The sequence below is a fragment of the Nanorana parkeri genome, unplaced genomic scaffold, assembly GCF_000935625.1.
Source record: "Nanorana parkeri isolate BGI_ZX_2015 unplaced genomic scaffold, ASM93562v1 scaffold445, whole genome shotgun sequence".
Taxonomy (NCBI): domain Eukaryota; kingdom Metazoa; phylum Chordata; class Amphibia; order Anura; family Dicroglossidae; genus Nanorana; species Nanorana parkeri.
Window position 1 is genome coordinate 55,030 of NW_017306713.1, and position 23,492 is coordinate 78,521.

At 41.7% G+C, this 23,492-nt stretch overlaps 1 protein-coding gene across 1 annotated transcript; it reads right to left on the reverse strand.

Moving 5' to 3' along the window:
* Window positions 1-552: 552 nt before the first annotated feature.
* Window positions 553-23,036, reverse strand: WISP3 (WNT1 inducible signaling pathway protein 3). Its single transcript, XM_018560270.1, has 4 exons — window positions 22,796-23,036; window positions 20,212-20,454; window positions 4,569-4,762; window positions 553-834 (listed from the first exon to the last, which is right to left on the reverse strand). Exons 1-4 carry the CDS (start codon window positions 23,034-23,036, stop codon window positions 553-555), a joined length of 960 nt encoding a protein of 319 aa, XP_018415772.1.
* Between the last annotated feature and the right edge of the window lie 456 nt (window positions 23,037-23,492).

Sequence of the window (23,492 nt, forward strand, 5' to 3'; positions counted from 1 at the left end):
TTTTAAGGGGCCTGTTTACCTTTTAAGAGGGAGGGGTATGGGGGGGGGGGGTCAGCTGGGGACTAGATGCAAACCATGTTTAGTAAAGTAGCTAATATCTGAGAAGAGATTGTGACCATGCTACAAACACTTTTAAAATAAGGACTCTTATAGGCAAACCCAAGAAACCATACACAATTTCCATTTAAAATAATTTTGTAATGGTTTTACATACATTTTTGGTAAATATATGATTGTACTACTCAAACTGGGTTTGTTGAGGCAGGGATGAGTATGTGTAAATTGAATAGTCTTACGTGAAGTATTGTCAGTAATGCCACTATCGTCTTGATAAATGATTGCACCTTCTTATAAGAATCTTACAGATAGTTTCCTATTATCAGTTTCTAGTTATATTTATGTAGTGTGCTTTAGCATTTGTTTCTGACTGATTAGCTTTAAGTGCATAGTTTTTGTTTTTTTATAAATTCCCTGATAACATCTATAATATGGCTTCAGTGTAAAGTGTGATTGTAGTATTAACATTTTGTAACCAAAGCATTACACTACAACTCATAAAATTTTCAGATCAGCAAATATGTCTCCTGGGTTAATACAGGTCTTCTGACAAACACAAGATGTGATCCACATCATTTTCCAGGTAAATGAGCCTTCATTTTGACAGTGGAATTGAACTGTTATCATTTTAGACTTGTTGGGGATACAGCATCTGCGATCTGTACACACTCCGCAATAGGTGGGTCTGTAGCTCCGTCCTGTTGAACACTCCGATAATGTCAATTTAACAGGTTGAGGTTCTTGAAATGTAGGCTGACAGGTTTTTCCTTTAGGGATCTGTAAAGGAATAGTGTGCAAAACAACCATTACTTTTTCCTGCATCTCCTTCATAACATCTTCTCTGTATTTTACACTTTTTTGATTACTTTGCATTTTGGACACTTCCTTCTTTTGGTTGTCTTTATACTCACTAAGACCTGTTCTTTCAAGGTCTTCTTTAGTGCTACCTTGGTGGTGTACTTGGTTCATTCCTGACTTTAAATTGTCTCATATATAACATTTTCAGGTACTAACAAAGCGCCTTTGCACCTTAACTCTAACTCACAAGAGCACCAAAATTCTTGACACCCTCATAATCTTTTGCCCTGACTACTGCTTTATCCTTCTCTAATCCACTAACAAAACTGTAAACTCTATAATCTATCATTAGTACTGCAGAAGACTCCATATCCCTCCCAGAATTACAATTTACGATTCTTTGCCTTGTACACACTGCACATCCCATCCCCTTTGCATAGTTTAGTCTCATACACCCATGCTCCCCATAGCACACTATCTCTGCTTCTCTACTGTTCTGCTAATGTCCTCTACAGGGCAAAGGATCAGTGTTAAAGTAAAACTCCGGGCAGAATTATTCTTAACACTTGCTGTGGGGCTACCCCCGCCCTGCAAGGGTTAAGTGCTTGTTTTGGTTTAAGGTCGGAAATAAAAAAAGATATACTCACCTGTGCCTTGTAGCTGGCTGGCTGTTAGAAGGTTTTCTCTCACAGCTGCCACATTTACTAAGGAGGTGAAGGAGGATTATTCCCCTCCCACTTAAGAAAAATCAGATCAGGAAGAGATTCTATCTGATGAAATCTCTCCAAAATGTAGGGATACCACTGAAATGCCTATCGACTTGGCTCGCAAATGCCTCAAGAAAAGCCTTGAGAGGATGCCCTTTGATGGGGTTTACCTGCCTGGATGCTTACATTTAAGGAAGTCACTGATTTGTTAGCGTTCCCAAGGCAAAAGGAGCCATTCACACTATTCTGGACCTAAAAATTCTCAACGGATTCCTGCAGGTTCAAAAGTTTTGAATGGAATCTGCCAGGTCATTCTGGTATCCTCTGGCCTCTGTGGACATCAAGGATGTTTACCTACACAACCCCATTTTTCCACCTTATCAACATTATCTGCGTTTCGCTGTGGACACGCAACATTACTAGTTATTGCCCTCTCCATTGGACTGCCCACACCACCCTAGGTCTTTACCAAAGTATTTGGCCTAGCTCTGCTTTGCTCTAAAAGGATCCACATAATGAGTTACTTAGACAATCTCCTTCGAAAGGACCAGTCAGTCCAGGTCCTGTCAGCCAATGTCACTGATGCAGACTCTAGGGCTGTATCTTCAATCTCCATTGCATCTGACTAATTATTTGAAGTATTTTGGCATGGTTTTGGTCCTGGTGCCCTAGTTCGAGGTGGTACCATACACACAATTTCACAGCGTGGGAAAAACAGACTCAGTATCTGGATTGCCACACATGCCTGAATAGTTCAGCAAGGATCTCTCTGACATGATGGATTTCCAATCTGGCACTGGAGTCAGGCAAATCCTATCTCTCAAAAGCTTTCACGACCAATTGTAGCCTATGTGGCTGGGGAGTAGTGCTGGATACCTGCTTCATTGAGGGGACTTGGTCACTGGAGGAAACTCAGCTTCCCATCAGTATTCTGGAATTCAGGGAAATCATGTTGTCCGTTCTGGGTTGGACCTCTGGTCTTTGAGGTCACCCAGTCAGAATCCAGCTGGACAATGTATGTCATTGGCCTACATCACCCACCAGGGGGCACCAGAGTGCTGCTCAAAGAGAAGCTGATCTGATTCTGGCATAGGCAGAACTACACATTCTGACCAAGACCGTTGTGCACATGCCAGGTGTGGAAAATTGGCAGGCCAACTTCCTCAGCCATTAATGTTTGGATCTAGGTAATGGTCTCTCCACCCAGAGGTGTTCTGAGTGCTCTGTCATAGGTGGTAGACTCTGTTGTTGAACCTAGATGCCAGAAGGTCCACATCCAAACTGGACAGGTTTGTTGCCAGGTGCAGGGATCCTCAGGCCTGGTGACTCCCTGGAATGAGTTTAGCCTGATCTATACCCTTCCTCTGGTAAATCTTCTCCCTCATCTACTCTACAGGATTGAGATGGAGGGCATTCTGGTGATTATCATTGCACCAACTGGCCCGGAGACTGTGGCACTCTGACATACTTAAACTCCTGGCGGGCTCTTCCAGACCTTCAGTCTCCTTCTCAGTCATTGGCTTGGGCTTCAATAGCCAAGTCCTAATGAACAGGGACCTATCGCATTTGGTCATCCCGATGCTCCTGAAAGCTTCCTGCATTTCATTCCATCATTGCTTGGTGGATTAGACAACTCATCATTCAAGCCCATGGTCTGAAGGATTGGATTACCCCCATTACTGTTAAGTGACACGAATTGCAAACGCACTCAGTTCATAACTAGCTTTAACGCCAAGTGCACATGAATGGGCTTTACAAAGTACAAAAACAAAAATTTCCCAGTGCACTTACCAGCCAACCTGCAAACAAAATACACTAACTACTAGCGTTAAAAACTGAGATTTTAGTCGCACAACTTTAGCAAAATATGTGGAAACCACACTGCCTCATCAAGGCCCCTCTCTGTAGTATACACCATTCCTGTTAAGGCACACTCTAATAGGTCTGTTTATGCTTCACGGGCTTTTCAGCATCGTGCTTCACGGGCTTTTCAGCATCGCGCATCTGTTTCCCAGATTTTCAAGGTTGCCACCTGGTCTTTTTTTCCACGTTTGTTAAGTTTTGCCAGTTACATATTCAGGCCTCGTCTCATGGCAGTTTTGAGTGTGAAGTGCTTCACATTGCTGTCTAAGTTGTTTGAGCTTTCCTTGACCCTTTGTTACTTGTGCCTGTTATTGTTTGATTTCTTTGTTGCCCACCCCTCAGTTGGACTGCTTTTGGTCACCCCATGGTGTCCTGTACTTTTCAATGAGTAAGTAATTCATATCCTTCATCAGTAAGTAATTATCTTCATTAGCAATGCCATTCTGGTAACCTACTCTATATGGTGTCTTTATTGACACAGCATTCACTTTAATGCTTGACAAACATACCAATCTATTATCAAATTTGTTAGTAGATTGCACCTTCTCATGTACCTGTTTTGTAGAAGACTAGCCACAAACAAGCAGGGTTGTTTACTATATATACAGTATACACAGTATATTCAAATAACATATTTCACTGCACTGGTTAGTTGGAAGATCAAGTTTGGATTAGATATGACTAAATTTTCATTGTTACCCATGGCAATGTATTGATTTACATTTATATTTAGTTCCAACAAACAGTACTTTAGAGAACTCATAGAACCATTCACCCCAACCCCTGCCATTGAGGCACTTACATTGCAGTGTCCCTACCACAGCCATAGACGTACACACATACTCTAGGGGGCAATTTGATTAGAAGACATGTAAATTGACAAATGTATTTATGTTTTCAGAAAAGATTTGAGAAATCAGAGGAAACCTGCCCAAGCAAAGGCTGACACTACACATTCCATACAGATTGGGTACTGGTGAGAACTGAATCTAGCAGCCCAGTGCTATACATGGCAAAAAGTTAATTGTTTGGTAACCATTTGAGTTCTGGCATATCCTTAAATGTATAGATCTATAGTAATTATTAAAAAGATCAATAAAAGTCGCAATGACAACCTACAAATGGAAGGTAATACTGGCTTACCTTTATAGCACTGAGCAGAGTAGTATTACATGGTCGAAGGTAGCATAGTCTTTTTTCTTTTCTCTTTTCACATTTGCTGTTTTCATTTGTAACTCTGATAGAAATCCCCATACCACATGTTTTGGAACACGGACTCCATTGAGTTGCCTGGACCAGGCACTTCTTTTTCCAAACGAGTGGTAAAATCTTGTACACTGGAACAAAGCATAGTATATTTAAAGTGAGATGACCCACAAACTGACATTTTAGGTTATGGGTGGACAGCTGTAGGTTTGATCAACCACTGCTTATAATATAATAAATTATGGGTAGTCCCCCTGTGTATACCTAGTTTTACACCTCTCCCCCTAGTTGCATATTTAGACAAAACATAAAAGGTTGTAAGGGTTTCTGGAGGGGTGTAAATGACCGTCCAAGAGATATTTTTTAAAGAAATATACAAATTTTATTACATAATTGATTAATTGCATACATGATTCAAAACAATCTTATTAAAAATCAAAACCCTGCAGAGGATACATCGGTATATTCATGATTAACAACTCTAAAATTCATTTGGTCCGACAATTCATTATTTTGTTCAATGTATTCAAATGTGGTTTCATGATTATAACCAAATAGTACTTTTTCAAAGCATAGCTTAACTTATTAGGCCCCGACGCGTTTCACCATGGGCTTCATCAGGGGACCCATTCAGGATGAATCTATTAATAGATTCATAGTAAAACTACTATTTGGTTATAATCATGAAACCACATTTGAATACATTGAACAAAATAATGAATTGTCGGACCAAATGAATTTTAGAGTTGTTAATCATGAATATACCGATGTATCCTCTGCAGGGTTTTGATTTTTAATAAGATTGTTTTGAATCATGTATGCAATTAATCAATTATGTAATAAAATTTGTATATTTCTTTAAAAAATATCTCTCTTGGACAGTCATTTACACCCCTCCAGAAACCCTTACAACCTTTTATGTTTTGTCCAAAACTGCTTATAATATGTTTGATTTCGTATGAGAGCTCCTCCTGCATTCTTGGTTCTTACTCACCCACCATACACTTATTTTCCATTTCCATTCTCCTTAAAGGAGAGCTATGAGGTGAATGATTTACACTCATCCTCATCGTTAGAGCCGACATGTGACAATGAAACTGTCACACATCAACTCTATAGATCGGGAAGTCAGCAAACACATACTGTACCTCGCTCACTTCCCCATCATCTCCCTGCAGAGAGCGTTGACTGTCTGTCACCACTCCCCACAGGGATCCCCTTCCTCGTCTCAGATCCTCCAGCGCTGACAGTATTGTCGGGATCCATCCCAGCTGCTGTGCTCTCAGTATATAGCAGGCAATAGCCCACTATATACTGAGCTTTGGGTCACTGGAGTAGGTTAGTATATGTCCTCCCATGACCCTAAAGAGAACGAAGGGATAAAAAGGTTACCCCATAAAAACAATGAAAAATCCAGTAGGGGAAGAGGTGCTTCTTTGTATGTCCACAGTAAATTGACAGACTTTAGAACTCCTTGCCAGAGTCCCAAAGCGGTGGAATAAGCTGGTGTGAGACTTAACCCAGTGGCATTTACCAAATACCTAACATACAGCAAGAATAGAATGTATGAAACTATGTTCTTAACAGCAATGTATAGACTTTAAATACTCTAAAGCCAGACAATTCGCATGGCAACCGGGTAAGTAACATTGTCAGACGATCAGCAACGACAGCAACCATATTTCTCTCATGGCACATTAAGATTAACAGTATATACACTAAAGTCTCCTTCACGTCTGTCCAATGCGTTGCAGTGCTTTACCACATGCATATTAACATGTTATACCTTAAGGAATTCCATTGTTTTTGAATAGGCTGCCAAGACATCACATGAAAAATCATACAGGAGACTTTAGTCAATGCAACACATCACATTGCACAGATGGTAACCATCTTTACATTTTGGTGAGCTAAAACACACATGTGTTGAGGTTTGTTTGCATGGTGCATTGGAGTACAATTCAGAATAGATTTATGTTGGGGGAAATTGTAATTAGTGGAGAACTGTAATAGAGTTTGTGTATTTGTGTAGATCTTGGGGGGTTAATTTAGTAAAGGCAAGTGGCCTGTTTACTTTACAAGGCAATTTGCACTTTTCGGGGTAGTTTCACTTAGCTTGGTGAATGAGGTGATATTTCACTTCACAAAGAATACCCAATGACCAGCAAAGAAAATAAATTTAAAAAAAAAAGTATTATTGGTTGTACATGATTGGATGATGGAAGTCAGCAGATCTTTACCTTATTCACTAAACAAAGGGGAAACATCCTTTGCAAACTGCAAATTCCCTTGCCAATTGAACAGCCTATTTGCCTTTAGTAAATCAACCCCTAGGTCTCAAAATACTTTATACATATGCACAATTTGTGGTGCACTGTTAAAATGAAAAGCTGTCTGAGAATAAATGTGTAGATTACTTATCCACAAGTCTTTGGTATGTAAGAATGGACTTAATGTCTGGATTAGTACACAAGTTCCATCTCAGACATCTATCTTCTGTATTGGTCTTTATGATAAAGCTAATGAAATAAAGTGGCTCTCAGCTGACTAAAAAAGTACATTCTCTAACATTTTCAGCGTGTACAAGTGTTTTTTGACATTGACAATGTCAATTTTGACATTGAACTGGAATGGGTTTAAATATGCACGTTTTTGAAAGTTATACGTCTAAAATGATTTCTTTTTTAAGCATTAGGGGAGCTAGTTGACCGTGAATACAGAGTGGAACTTATGGTAATATTTCTAGCTCTTATGTTAGTCATAATATTATGTGACAAGTACATCTTAAGAATTGCATGTCTCAATATTTACAGTTCTCTAAGGTTTTCCAAGTAGAAGTGAATTATATGCATTAAACTTATAGACAGATAAAGCTAGGCTGGGAGTGTGATAAAAAAGGGTTCATTTGACTAGAAGGTTCAGGTAGGACTCCTATGCAGAGTGGCATGTCATGACCAGTTTTCAAAGTCTTTTGTCTTTAAATCAGCAAGGTATCTCAGTAGGTTGTTTCCAAAAGTCTAGTAATATTTCCACCAAGGACACTATTTGCATGCATTATTTTGGTTTCCTCCAGGTACCCTAATTTTTGCCAAAAACTCAGACACATACTCATAGCTTAACTGGTGTCTGATCAAGTTGGCTCTTGGGTAAAAAAGTGTGATTGAATGTGGTCGGGACTTATGTTAACAGTCGTATATACTTTGTAATGGGATAATATGTTGACATCAAACAAGATACATGCATTTGAGAGTCTCCAACCACCTAGTCATAGTATTTGAATTGATACTTATTCGCAGCTAGGACGTTGGTAATCTACTCCACATTCTATTTTAAGTCACATGTCATTGTTCCAGTTCACTGGGTTGTTCACGAAGTCTGTATTACCGTTACAAGTTCAGTTCATAACATTATTGTCACACTGTATAGAGGCTAAATACCAGGGTGGTCAAAAATATCATTCTTCTCCTGGTGTGACACCCTGATGCAGTGATCTGGCAAAGAAGCAGACCATGGAGGCTACTGCAGGGGACAAAAATTATTTCTTCTAGGATTTTAGAAGCACTCGGTATTGTACACACAGGTTTACCAATGCACTCAAAACAAAAAAAGGTCTCTGGCAAAGTTGAAAAAGGTGTATTATACTGTTTTGGAACTTTAAACTACGGGGATGATGCAAGTATGTGTGCAAATATATATTTTTAAAAAGCCCTCTTTTAAAAAAAGAAAAACTAAGGGGTCTATTCACTAAGCTGCTGTAGGCAGCCGAGTGAGTAACCGACCCGAAGTGAAGTGAGCCGAACGTATATCGGCTTGCTTCGTGTCGCCCGGACATGCTCAGCATGTTCGGCCGACCCGAAGTGCAGCAGGAGTTCGACTCAGCCGAACCTCCGGCAGGCTACTCGCTGCTGTTCGGCCTATTCTCATAGATGCCGAACAGCAGTGAGTGAATAGCCGAATGCCGCCGAGCGGCATTCGGCTCAGCTGTTCTGCTCTGTACCTCTGTGGTACCGAACAGAACAGAAAAACAGTGAAAAAAAGTAGAAAAAATCAAATCTGAAACGATTGGGTGGAGCTAGCAGTGACAGCTAGCTCCACCCAACAGTTTTCTATTGGCAGAACGGTTCTGCTCGTGTCAGAATAAAAAAAAACTCCATAGGAATGCATAGCTAGATTCCTATTGGCTATTTCACTTTGCAATAGCCAATAGCAAACTAGCTATTGCACCCAGCTGTAGGCCGGCCGTTTGGCCAGCTTCGGCTTTCACCTCGGCTCGGTATAGCCGAAGCATATGCCTTCGGCTCGAATGATTCGCTCGGCCGACTTCGGGAGCTGTATGGGCTATAGTGAATAGCCCGTACAGCAGCCCTTCGGTTCTACTGCACCGAAGGGGTCCTGGGGCCGAAGCTAGCCGAAGGATCAGCCGAAGTTATGGCTAGATCCTTCAGCAGCTTAGTGTATAGACCCCTAAATATCATGTGTTATTGTAAGAGTCTACTCTCACCTTGTCTTTATCAGTGCTTCGTAAAGATTTAGGAAAACATTTCAACATTGCCCATGCTTAACATTGTTCATTACTGTGACCAAATCTATACGTGTACCTGAGAGGTAGACATTGGTTTAATGCTGTCAGATGAGGAAGCAGGTTAGAAGCCCAGAACTTATCTGCAATACATAAGAGTATGTTACAATGTTGTTAGTTTGAATATTAAATAGTTTATTTCATGCTATTATACAAAGATGCAAAGCAAAGCTGATAAGTGGCAAGGTATGAGATAATATCACGCAACTTTCATAGGTAAAAGTTATCAGTATATATATTTGCAACATATCCCACTATTTTTTTAGGATACAAAATAGTAATTGCTAACTTGTTTTTGAAGTTAAATGGTCTGGGCTGTCTTTCTAATCATATCTTTATTACCTATTGAATCAATAACTCGGAACACGTCGTGCACTGATGTGCACATGCTTGTTCCAGGCCAGTGATTTATCAAATAGTGAAGGAATTATAAAGTTACAGCATGACAGCCCTAGAGCCTGCATCTCCAAAGCAAGTTAGTAAAGTAAATATATATAGAGAGATATAGATATGTACCGTATTTTAAGACGCTACTTTTTCTTAAAAATATTTATCTAAAAATGGAGGGGCGTCTTATACACGGGGGCCAGGAGGAGAACCGTGGTTGCGAAACTGCCGATACCTCTGCAAACTAGCCTCACGAAATGTCCGATTTCCCTCCAATCATGAGCCTTATGTACCCGACGTCATCAGATGACGAGAGCGTGTAGGCATTGCCCCAGATGTGACAGGGAGCGGTAATGTCGGAGCATTCTATGAATAGACTGATAAGGTTAAGCTTCTTTTATATTTTAGTGCCAGTAACTCTTCAACCCTTTCTTTGTTGGGTCCAGCCTCCCTTTTTTTTTTCTTCAGGTGAGTGGACTATATTTGCAGTTTGTTTTTACTTTTTTTTGCTGTTTTTCACTTCCAGCATTAAAAGTTAGTAAAAAGAACCCCCCAAGCCAGATATTTTCTGAAAGCAGGAGGCCTGTAAAATAAAAGATGGTGCTACTTTGCATTTCCCGTAGTTGCACAAATGCAACAATTTTGCAAAACAATTTGTTGTTGTTAAATTACACTAAAAACATTATTAGTACACACAATACAACATAAATTTAAAAGACAACTGTGGCCTAACCTTTTTTGGCCATAGTTCTCTTTAGGGTCACAGGAGGACATATACCATGTCCTCCTGTGACCCAAAACTCAGCATAAAGTGGGGTATTGCACGTTATATGCTCACAGCACAGAACCACGCCGAAGCCAGGAAAAATCCCAACAATATTTTCGGGATCCACCCTTCCAACTCTAGAGGCAGAGCCAGCTGTGCCCGCCCCTCCCCTTCTGTCTCTCACTCATCAGTCACTGCTCTCTGCAGGGAGAAGATCATGAACTGAGTAATCAGTGGTATGCGATCACTCAGTTCTCAATCTATAGAGCTGACGTGTGATAGCTTCAGTGTTGCACATCGGCGCTAATTATGGGGATGAGTGTAAAAAAGAGGAAACACTAAACTGTAATAAGCGAATTAAAGTGTATATATAGACCAAAAATGTTTTCTCCTTAACATACTGTACAGTTTAAGCTAAAATCCTGGATGTTGGCTTCACACCTGTGGGGTCTATTCACTAAGCTGCCGTAGGCAGCCGAGTGAACGACCGACCTGAAGCGAAGTGAGCCGAACGCTGTTCGGCTATTCACTTCAGCCTGGTATGGCTGATTTCAGCCGTATATCAGCTGAAATCAGCTGTACATCGGGTGGCTTTGAGTGGCTTCGGGTCGGCCGAACTTGCTCAGCATATTGCTGAGCATGTTCGGCCGACCCGAAGTGCAGAAGGAGTTCGACTCAGCCGATTCAACATCTGTATCGGCTAAGCCGAACCTCCTGCAGGCTACTCGCTGCTGTTCGGTCTATTCTCATAGATGCCGAACAGCAGTAAGTAAATAGCCGAATGCCACTGAGCGGCATTCGGCTCAGCTGTTCTGCTTGGTCCCTCTGTGGGACCGAGCAGAACAGAAAAATAGTTTAAAAAGTAGAAAAAAATAAATAGAAAACGATTGTGCCGAGCTAGCAGTGACAGCTAGCTCTGCCCAACTGTTTTCTATTGGCGGGTGGTTCTTCTTCCTTCAAAAAAAAAGAATTTCGCCATAGGAATGCATTGCTAGATTCCTATTGGCTATTACAATTTGCAATAGCCAATAGCAAACTGGCCATTGCACCCGCCCTCTGCTGCTGTCAATCACTAGAGGGGACCTGATGGAGAACTGCAGATCCCCTCTGCTGATTGACAGCAGCAGTGGGCGGGTGCAATAGCTAGTTTGCTATTGCAAATCGAAATAGCCAATAGGAATCTAGCAATGCATTCCCTTGGTGAAATTCTTTTGTTTTTGTTTTTTTTGTTTTTTTATTCTGACTGCAGCCAACGGCTTCATGTCAGAAAAAAAAAAGAATCGATCGAGCAGAGTGAACCCTGGGAGAGTTTGCTGTCTGGAGATCAGTGTCCCTGGTTAGCTGGTTAGCTGGTCACCAGGGACGCTGATCTCTCTGCAAGTGGCCGGAGCCAGCCGTGAGATGACGGCTGGCTCCGCCCAGCTGTCAGAAGCAGGCTGTCGGCCAGCTTCGGCTTTCGGCGCGGCTCAGTGGCATATGCCTTCGGCTCGACTAACTTCGGGAGCTGTACGGGCTATAGGGAATAGCCCATACAGCAGCCCTTCGGTTCTACTGAACCGAAGGGGTCCTGGGGCCGAAGCTACTCTAAGGATCAGCCGAAGCTACGGCTAGATCCTTCGGCAGCTTTGTGAATAGACCTGATACCTTTACAGTGATAATGTTTTATTTGTTTGTTTATTTATTTATTAGCTTGCTTATTTAAAGTGATATTAAAGTACAAATGTTTGTAAGCTATTTCAAACGCTGATTAAATCACTTACAATGGATGCTGCTTCTTGATCCTTTGAAAGTTTTAGTTTCAAAATCAGTATCAGCTGGTCTTCTGAGCACCGTTCTTGATATCCGATTTTAGGGTAGCTCCTTTCCCTTGCAGGGTCCTATGGAGCCCCCCTTGTGCGTGCTATTAAGCTGCATGTGTCTGCACAAACACAGCAAGGCAAGCAACTCCTAAATCCCTTCTCCAAGCTAGTAGATCAGGAAAGGGGAAACTCCAGCCCTTTTGCTGTGGTGAATCTACAAATCCCTTAATGCATCTATCTCTGGGAATCATGCCTCTGTGAGAATTTTGCAATACCTAATGGGATGTGTAGTTCCACAACAAATGGAGGGCCGGAGATTGCCTACCCCTGTAGTAGATGGACAGCTGCTGGAGACCGTTTTGTCCCTTATGATCTTGTACTGGCCTAGGAGTTTAGGGAAGCTGAGCTGAAAGAGTTGGAGCCAGCTGTTTAGAAACATTATGACTGTGCTTGGGCAAAAAATGTAAACAAATTAAGTGCTCGGGAATGTATATTTGTTGGATCTGAATTCATAATTGAAAAAAGTATAAGAGACAGCCCTTAGTGGCAGCACACATGCAAATGCAGGTCCTGATTAACCCCTTCATGACTGAGCTTGTTTTTGGTTTCTGTTCGTAAATGACTGACACACTTTTGACATTTTTGCTGTGTGATTCTTCCACGTCAGTAATATACTTTCTTACAAAGTGCACCCACACATATTATATATTGTTTTTTAGAGGACAGATAGGGCTATATATTTATATCACATATGTGTGTCTAACGCCTCACTTAGGACAAATACAAATTAAAAAAAGAGGAAAAAACGTAAAAAAAAACTTTTTTTCCCAGTTTTGATTTGTAGTATTTTTTTTTAACAAAACCAGCACAGCTAAAAAAAAATGCAATACATACATTCATTTATTTGTCCATTATTTTTAATTTATTTACACTTTTCACTTTTTTTATACTGACAAATTTTATTTATTTAATTATATCAGGCAGTCATTGTGAATTAATCTCACTATTACTGCTTGATAAATTAATACATTTTTTTTATTATCAGGCTGCTTCAAACTTCAGAACAGCCGATAATAAGTTAGTGACACTGATCCTGCAGCAGTTCAGGATTCAGCTGTCAGTGAATGTTTCAGAAAACTTAAACATTCTACTTTCAAGAATAGATACATTATGTGTCTAATACATAACATTTTGTATCTATTCTTGAAAGTCAAAAGATAAAAAAAAAAAGCCAGTATAGCTTGAGAGAGATATCTCTCGATCTATACGAGCTGTCAGAATGCCGGCAAAAGCCGACATGTGTGTCTGCTTTGCTGTGACTCTCAGACACCCGATATTAAGGTATCGGGTGTCTGAAAAAGGTTAACCCTTTCAGTAATGGATCTCTAGATAGTTAGACATCTATTACTGAAAGGTAACCGCTGATTCTCAGCGGTTAGCAGCCTTCTAGTGCAGCAAATAACTCGTCACGTACAGTGTACGTGACGAGTCATTTGGTCCCTTTGTGGCTGGACGTACAGTGTATGTCTCCCGTCACGAAGGGGTTAATAAGGCATCAGGTGTTCAACAGACCATTAATGTCTTCCTTTGTGCTGGAGAAAGAAACTGAGGACACATAGTCTCCTTCAACCCCAGCAAATGACCTCCCATGTTCCTTTGGAGCCCCTGTTAGGTTTGAATTAATGCCAACAAACTTGGCAAAGATGTCTCCCAGAAATCAATGTGGCACAGTGGCACTTCATCCTGCAGCCGTTATCTGTGGGTGACATAGAGGGTAGTGTGAAGGATGTTCTACTACTAAAACTCTGCTGTCAGCAACAGGTTTGGGAGAAGATCCACTCCATGTCCTGACAATACCAAACATTAGAACACCCTAGGGGCTGTCCTCAGACTGGTCATTTGGCACAGGAAATCAACACTGGCAGAGCTACATTTTGGAAAAAGGAAGAAAAACTTAGTGAACACCATATTAGAAAGTAATCATACACAATTTAGACTTTATCGGTGCATTACATATACTATCAATTCCTAACTTGTGTGCCCTGAACCTCAACTTTAACACAGTGTTGTACCTTTGAAAAGTCTGTAGAGCAAACACCTCCGTGAACGTCTGTGTTGTAGATTCACAGCTCATTAAGACCACTAGATGGAGCAAAGGACATTCCTATGCTCCTCTGCTCCATCTAGTGGCCACAATGTGTCACAAGTCTATAATTTACCATATGATTTATCACTAAAACAATGCATTGATATCATTATATACTTTAGGCAGAAAATGCCCTCCTGAACCTATCATAAGTACCCTGTGCTGTACAGGCCTGGATTAAGAGCATCACGGACCTGGTGCTGAGGATTTTGGTGGGCCTTTTTGTGGAAATGGCGGCATCACTGGGGCCCTCTTCCTCCTGTCTGGGCTGTGATCTGTAGTCTCTCTACAGCTTGGAGTCAGTGGTGGAGCACCAGGGCCTGGTTGCAGCTGTGACCCTGGTAGATCTGCCACTGACTCCAAGCTGTAGGGGACTACAAATCTTAGCAATACATTATACAGCAATGCAGAATACCGCCAACTATAGAGGACTACAAATCCCAGAAATACATTACACAGAAATGTAGAATGCCACCAGCTATAGAGGACTACAAGTCCCAGCAATAAATTATACAGCAATGCAATGAATAATAATCCCTTAACTATAGAGTAGAGCTGCAGCTAACGATTATTTTCAAAATCGATTAGTTACCCGATTATTAAGTTCGATTAATCGGTTAATCGGATAAACAATAAAATACATTTAAAAAAATGGCTCCAGTGATGGACTACTAGTTTGTATTGAGATTGCACTCCATCACAGGAGCAAGCTTGGAGCGGTGGAAAAAAAAGTAAAAAAGAAAAAAAATAGCGTGGTGTGCAATATAGTGAAATGGAAAGTGTAAATGTATACAGCAATGAATGCAGAATGGCACCGACTATAGAGGACTACAAATCCCAGCAATAGTACATTATACAGCGCAATGCAGAATATCACCAGCTATAGAGGACTACAACAAATCCCAGCAATAGTACATTATAGCTGGTGGTATTCTGCATTGCGCTGTATAATGTACTATTGCTAGGTTTTGTAGTCCTCTATAGCTGGTGGTATTTGGCATTGCACCACTGTATAATGTATTATTGCTGATGGTGCATTGCTCTGTATAATATACAGCACAATGTACCATCAGCTATAGAGGAATACAAATCCCAGCAATACATTATAGAGCACCATGTGTGGGAAGGTGCAGGCTTATACCTGAGCAGTCTTCCAGCAACTTGCTTCTGAGATCGGACCTGTCTATCAGCGGCTGTCATCCCCCCACACCTGCTCCTCCTTACTACATCTCCCCGCGTCCCTGTGCCGATCGTGGATGTGGGTGGGCGGTGAGTGTGAGGCGGGGAGGAGGTGCGGCGTGAAGAGCGTGTGTGGAGCCGTGAACAGGGCTAACTGATCGGAAGCCGATTAATCGATTATTGAAAAAGTTGACAACTTTTTCAATAATCGATTATAATCGATTATGCCGATTAGTTGTTGCAGCCCTAATTTAGAGGACTTCAAATTCCAGCAATACATTGTGAAGCACTGCAGAATAATACCATCAACTATAGAGGACTACAAATCCCAGCAATACATTGTAAAGCACTGCAGAATAATAATATCAGCTGTAGAGGACTACAAATCCCAGCAATACTTTATACAGCAATCAATGCAGAATAATATGAAGCTACATACTCTGCGTTGTTCCGGGTTCGCAACCTGATGTCTCCAGGGTCTCAGGAAAGCTGTGCAGGGTTTAGGGGGACAGTGCAGGCTCTCTGGAGCTTGTTCAGGCTCTTAGGTGGCCAGTGTGGCTCTCAGGGGGCCAGTGTGGGCTCTCAGGTGGTCAGTGCTGGCTCCAGGTGGTCAGTGCGAGCGCCAGGTGGTCAGTGCGGGCTCCAGGCGGTTAGTGAGTGAGACTGGCGACTGTGGCCACAACAGATGTGGCTCTCTGCTCAGGCATATCAGAGGGCCGCTCGCTGGGGCCCCTCTGGGCCCCACTGATATGACTGAATCGAGGGCCACTGCTGCCTGGTTGCGGCCGGCCCAGATTGCCATCAGGTCAGGTCAGGACGGCCGCAATTCAGGTTTGGTCGGGCTGGTCCTGATTCGGGTTTGGCCTATTTGCAGGGGCAGGCCTGGAGCGGGAGCTCCACCCACTCCTATATTAATCTGGCACTGGTGCTGTACATGCATGACTAGGTGTGAACTTGGGATGTAAGGCCTCCTATCCTCCTATAGGTTACCAGCAGGGACTTTTAACATAATTTTCTAATCATTGATGAGGGAAGTGGTGGTATTCCTTTTTTTCATGGAACCCCATAGAAAACAATATTGTAAATGTCCTATATGATAGAATATTTCCATACAAGGATTACCTTGAAGTTGCACTACCACGTCTCCATATTGGTGGACAGACAAGTATATGAGTATTACATTAGTGGCAGGAAAAGCATTAGTGAAGTAGCATTTGCCATGCTTAACAGCCACATAATTAATTTGATATTAATTGTCTAAAACAGCATTTCTCAACCTTTTTTCAGTCACAGCACCCTTTAAAAGTATGCAAAATCTCAAGACACCCCAGTCTAAAATGTAAAAATGTGGAAAATGACGTGTGGTTCCTCCAAAATCTAGAACCTTATGTGAGATAGAGGTCTGGTATGGGTTTTAAGGGGGACACCATGCAAAAACACAAACAAGTGGAGTTCCCACTTTACACAAAAAATACCCCTTGTACATCAGACTCCTCCCTTTACATTAGGAGCCCACCTTCACCAGAGTCTCTTCTTTTCACATCAGAGTCCCCCTTCACATCACAAGCCTCCCTTTACATCACAAGCTCTCCCTTCACATCAAGAGCCCTCTTTACATCAGAGTTGTACCATCACCAGGAGCCCCAGCTGTGGCAGCAGGGCATGGAATCAGAACAGGCCTGGATGGAGGCAAACTTCTGCCATTTTTTAAATGGTTCCCAACCTGCCTGGATTAGAGACACTAATTACCATGGTGCTGGTGTCCAGCCTGCCTGCACCATAGAAAGGCCTGACACTGTGTGTAGGGGCGTCCCGAGGCCGGGTGTCACCCGGAGCGGATACCGGGTGACACCCCGCCGTGACGTCACCACGCATGTGTGCGCGATGACATCATCACGCATGCACATCTATCTTTGTGACACCTGCCGGCGCCCATCTTGGTGATGGCTGCCGGCAGAGAGAGGAGGGGACATTCACCCAGCGGGATAAGGTATGCCGCCAGTTCATCTCTCTCCCGCAACTGTCGGGCTCTCGGTCCATGACCGAGTGCCCGATTTTTCAGAGGGGGTGACACCAAAAGGACTGTCAGTCATTTTGGTGTTACCCTTCCAATGGTGTCACCTGGGTGCGGGCCGCACCCCCCTTGTGACGCCACTGTGTGAAAATTTTAAAGCACCCCTAAGGAAGCCAGACGGTACCTTCTACATGGTGCATAAATCCACATACCACAATAATGATATAAAGTCATGATTATGGTCTGGAATTCCCAGTACTGTTTTGCTGAAAATGGTGTCTGCCTAAACAAAGCTATGCCATCATATATGAATGGAGAAAACTGGCACCCACACTCAATGTACTAAATTATTGGTTTTAAAAAAACCTGCACTGAAATGCCTGCAGAGATAATGCGAGGGATCTGGATCAGAAAGAAAACAAATTCAGAAGAGCTTGTGAGTCATCTTCAAATCTAACAAGCGGCTGCGAGCCATTGTATAGATAAAAACACAGAGCTAAAACTATTATTAACACTTATGTTACACAATGACAGAAACTGATTAAGGTCAGTGATCTAAATATCACAGTTCATATGTTTGGATCACAAATAGTATAAGTGGTGTGCCAACCATCAGCAGCTTATTCATTCACAAAATTAGTTTTTGCTTCCAACGCACAGAATATACATTGAATCATCGTCATTAAATGTGCTGCCAGTTTAATAGCAAAATGCCTCCAAGAAAATAATGATTCCTACATTTACTGGAACAGCTTAAACAATCATAAGTCTTTAGAGACATTTTCCACTTTTTGTTCCCAATTCTTGCAAAAAATTAATAAATTCACTCATATTGCAAAAATAAAAATTTGCAATTTTTTTGCATTGGAGCTTACAAAGCATTGCAACCACGATCAGTGGGCACAAGCTTCTGAAGACTCTTTCTCCAGCCTCAGGTCCATAAAGAGGTCTAGACCTTCAGTTATGGAACTAGAGGATGGTATTAATGTACTATAAGTGCAGTGACATGACCGCACTTGTACCCTATTGAGAACTACAAGCTTCTCTGCCACAGTGATATACAAGACTTTAAGTTTTTTCATTTACAGATTCTGTGAATGGATCTGTGAATACATTACGTGGCTGTGCAGACAGAGCCACACACAGCCAGTCTGCATGTAAAAATATGCAGGAGACTGTGGGGGAAATCACCCTGTGATTCAGGTAAGTGGGGGTGGGTTGAGGGCAGGTGTCTGCCAAATGGTTCCATGTTTACAGCCTAAATATGGAGGTAACATGGAACATGTCATTAAAGGTGGAATTAGCCTTAAAATAAAACCTGTACAGAGGAAGAAAAAAAATAGGCTGCCACCAATGGTAGTTACCTAAATGTCATGCTAATCCTAAGGCTTCAATTCTTTCTGAGACATTGACCCTAGAAACCTATGCAAGTGTTGACTTTATTTGTTGCATGCTTTTTTTTTGTACTGGAAGCCAGAAAACGTAAGGCAACTAGAATTTTCAGATCAGAAATCACAGCCTACTAATGCCTCATAGGGGTCTATTCACTAAGCTGCCGAGGGCAGCTGAGTGAATGACCGATCTGAAGTGAAGTGAGCCGAACACTGTTCGGCTATTCACTTCAGGCTGGTACGGCTGATTTCAGCCGTACATTGGCTGAAATTAGCCGTACATCGGCTTGCTTCGCGTGGCTTCAGGTCGGCCGAACATCCAACATCTGGATCGGCTGAGCCGAACCCCCGGCAGGCTACTCGCTGCTGTTCGGGCTATTCTTAAAGATGCCGAACACCAGTGAGTGAATAGCTGAATGCCGCTAAGCGGCATTCGGCTCAGCTGTTCTGCTCGGTCCCTCAGAGGGACTGAGCAGAAAAGAAAAAGAGTGAAAAAAGTAAAAAAAAGGAAATAGAAAACGATTGTGCGGAGCTAGCAGTGACAGCTAGCTCCGCCCAATAGTTTCCTATTGTCCGGCGGGTCTGCTGCTGTAAAAAAAAAAACGAAAAAAAACACAGCTGTGTCTTTTTTTCTTTATTCTGACACGGATTCGATGTCAGAATTAAAAAAAATTTTTTTTTGCAATAGCCAATAGTAAACTAGCATTGTACCCGCCCTATGCTGATGGACCTGATGGGGAACTGCAGCAGAGGGTGGGTACAGTGTTTCTCTCCTTGGCGGCCGGGAGCAGGAGTCTCCCGCGGCGCCAGGTAGAGTTAGCTGTTGGGAGATCAGTGTCCCTGGTTAGCAGGTAATGAATAGACCCCTTAGTGTTTGCTTCATTTAAACAACTGAAAATAGATATTTTCATCATTAATGCTAGATACTTTGTAAATAATTTACAGGATATTAGATTTGTAACTACTGAATAGTATTAGCAATGTCTACACACAAAAACCAAAAAGTCCATATCGTAAAACCCACGAAAACCTAATTCACAAAAGTTATCTATGTATGTTTCTTACATATTGAAGACATGTGGCTCAATATTACACCTACAATACTTCCTGATACCTGACTCACCACCACCACACAAGAAAACTTACATAGACGTCCATTGGTGTTACAAGCTGTAATAAAATAACATTTTGGACCAAAACAGAATTTATTACCACTCAGATTTCTTATTGGATTTTAATTCTTCGGGTAGTGCTGATCTGTATAGGTCATAAGAGGCCTTACATTGAACAAAGGAAACTTGATAGATAATACTGTATACCTGGTATAAGTTTGTTTTCAACTATAGCTGCGTCCTTCTCTAGAGCACAGTTTGATAAGTCAGCCTTTTTTTTAGTGATGTCTGTAGACTCTGTGCATTGGGTTCCATCTTGTTTGGAATTAAGCAGTGGAGAACATCCAATTATGTCACTTATACAAAGGCAGATGTAAAAGGGACTTGGCATAAAAGACTGTCCATTCTGATACAGCACACCATTGAGTTCACATCCAACAGCATATATATCTGTAAGTTCAAAGACAGAAGATATCAGGTTATCAGGTATATCTATACTATGTACTCAGTGATACACATTTCTTTATCTTTGGATATGGACGTGTAGCGCCCCCCTGACATTTAGGGGCAGGAGGAGCTGACATTTCACATCGGGGATGAGTCCTTAGCCGGAAAGTGAAATGTGCAAAGTGAAATAGGGCACCAATCACATTAAGGATTTTATAATCCTTTCTTTAAAGAACGGCAAAACAGGAAGAGACATCTAAAGCTGTAGACATCTAAGTTACACAGAACTCCAGACTCACCAAATGCTTTCCAGCTTTACAGTGCAGAGGGCCTTTAAACTGAAAATGCTGTGTCACTGTTTTAGGGAACCATAGTTGGTTGGCAGACATTTTTTAGATCTCCCCTGGGTGAGACACCAGACTTCCCTTTGAGATCCAAGCCCATTCTGGCTTCTCCGGTACCTCTAGCTGCCAAAGTTCCTCCCTGGCTCTCCATCCCAGGAATAACACCTGACCCCGACTGGGTCCACGCCTGACCACCTGCAGGCTTCAGTCCTGGTCAGATAGTTCACACATAATGCACCGCTCCCAAGCAGGAAGCCCAGGGGAGAAAGAGACCAGATATTCAATGTCCATTTCCCAGCATGCACCACTGGCCATGAAGCTCCTAATGTCTGGAAAGACATAGATATCCATAATGTTCCATTATTAGTTGCTGAGCTCTGTGGCAAGGTTTTACCCAGCAGCGGGCAGATGCAATCAATAACAGAATCGTAAGGGAAAGCCAAATGAGTACAGACTATACAATCAGCTAGACTGGATACAGTCCTAGCAAACTTAATTTAAGTAGTCACCCCACGTCGGGCAAGGTGGCTACATATGTCTTGGATAAACATGCATGACCATATACACAAGTATAGAAATGTCACGTAACTGCTTTAAAAATGACAAGGTATCCTCCCACCTTTATGAACTCTCACCACAATGAGCTCTATATTTTTTTGAGTCCAACTCTCTATTTAACCTCTTTGAATGTTCAGAAGTTTCTATTTTTCAAAAAAGGAACAACATCTTAATGTAAATAGGCATGTATCCACATACTGCTGTATTACTGTTCACCAAAATATTACGTTGTACTGTGTATTATTAACAGCTTTGATGGCACGGAAGGCTGGGCACCCTAGACTGTCTACCTCATTATTAATGCTTTGTTCCATTTGTACCTTTGTAACATTGTTTGCTCAAAGCCATTGTCTGTGAACTTATGAATAAAGAATTGCACAAAAAAAATTATAAGGTGTCTCCATGCCTCTGTCACACACAAAGTATGGTCAATTCTCCAGTTAATTATGTCATACTGAATATATCTTTAGAACAAAAAAAAACTTAGGTCTCATGGTGCATTCAGAGCTTTAAAGAGTAAGGAAACTTTCAAAGTTCTGTTACTCTTTTGCCCTGAGCTGAGCTGAAGTAGCCCACCACCATATACTTACCAACACCTGGCCATTGAAACCCCCCATGTGTTTACATCCTTTGGGATGGCTTCTTCATCCTGATGTCTGCACATGTACAGTAGAATCTCATAGACTTCTGTAGGGCTGGGACATGGATACAATCCATATCCCAGCTCCACATAAGTCTATGGGGATTAACGGTGCATGTGTGGTCATAAGGATAGAGAAGCTAGGCCAAAGGATGTTAACACTGCTCCAGCCCTCGTTAGCCTGTAATTGATTATTTAGCATGATGAGATGGCCAGGAAGAACATGTGTTAAAAGGGTAATTTACTAAAGAAATCCCAGGATGCCACATGTGAATGGGGCCTAAGTCATAGAGGTCTCTCTACAACTAAGCCTTTACAGGTGAAACACTTAAGGAGCCGGAGCTTAGACAGGGACTGCAACGTGGATTTGTATTGAGCCCAAAAAGTTTTATTCTGTGTGTTGAACTGGAGATGCGACTGTTTGATGTTCCTTTGAAGTATTATAGAGGAGCTCCTGTGATCTGCACTCAGAGTTAACAAAGCTGTTTGGAATCAGGATTGGAGTTTTGGAGCGGTGAAACAATAGATATTCTGCTAACCTAGAATTGGGATATTTGTTTTAAGATGGTCAATATGATTTTAGGGCAAGTTCTGCTTTTAAATTTTTTTTTTATTTTGGTGTGTGATTTTATTTTTTATTGTTTCCACTTTGTTTACCACCGTAAAGTGGTTGTATTCAAATGCATGAGTATAACTCATAGCACACTGGTCAACTGTAAATAATAGTCAGTCCATGTTTACATCTCATCAAATATTGAAAGTCACAGTTAACAAACAGCCAACACTAAGAAAGCAAACTCACATTTGCAGATCCCAAATTCAAACTTTGGTGCATCAGCTGAGTAGTCACAGTACAGTCCTCTATGGTGATCGCACACCTCTGCTTCATTGCAACCTTCCCCCAGTTGCTTAGCACAGATCTTACAGCATCCACATCCATCCGTCACCAGACTTATTCCCATGGGGCATAAACGTTTATTGGAGCATTTGCATGGCCAGTGGCAAAACTCCTTTCGCTGGAGGGTCTCTGCTGCTTTGTCCATTGTTATCAATGAGTTTACCTTCTCTTCTGCCCTGCAAAGAAACTACAACAACATGCACTCTATAAGTAAATGTCATCAGTTTTCCCAGGTACCAAGCCATATGACCCTTGTCACTGATTCTATTGTATGTCTAAGAACATGAAGATAAAAGTGTATGTCAAGCCAAATACTTTTTTCTAGCTTTGGATAAAGTGAGCAAGGATTAGAACACTTGCATGTTTTTTACTGCAATCTGGGGCTCTATTAGAGTAGCTTACTCTCCCTTTCTGTACTGCTGACAAACAGATCTTGATTCTAGTATATTTTATTGTAGTAAAGTTACATGATAGCGAAACACCCTACCAGGCATAGTAAGCATACACTGTTAGAATTTCAACTGATTCCGAAATTCCTACAGTGGGTGGTCAACTGTCTCAACAAAAGTCGATTACTCAATGGACTTTTGTCGAAGGAGCC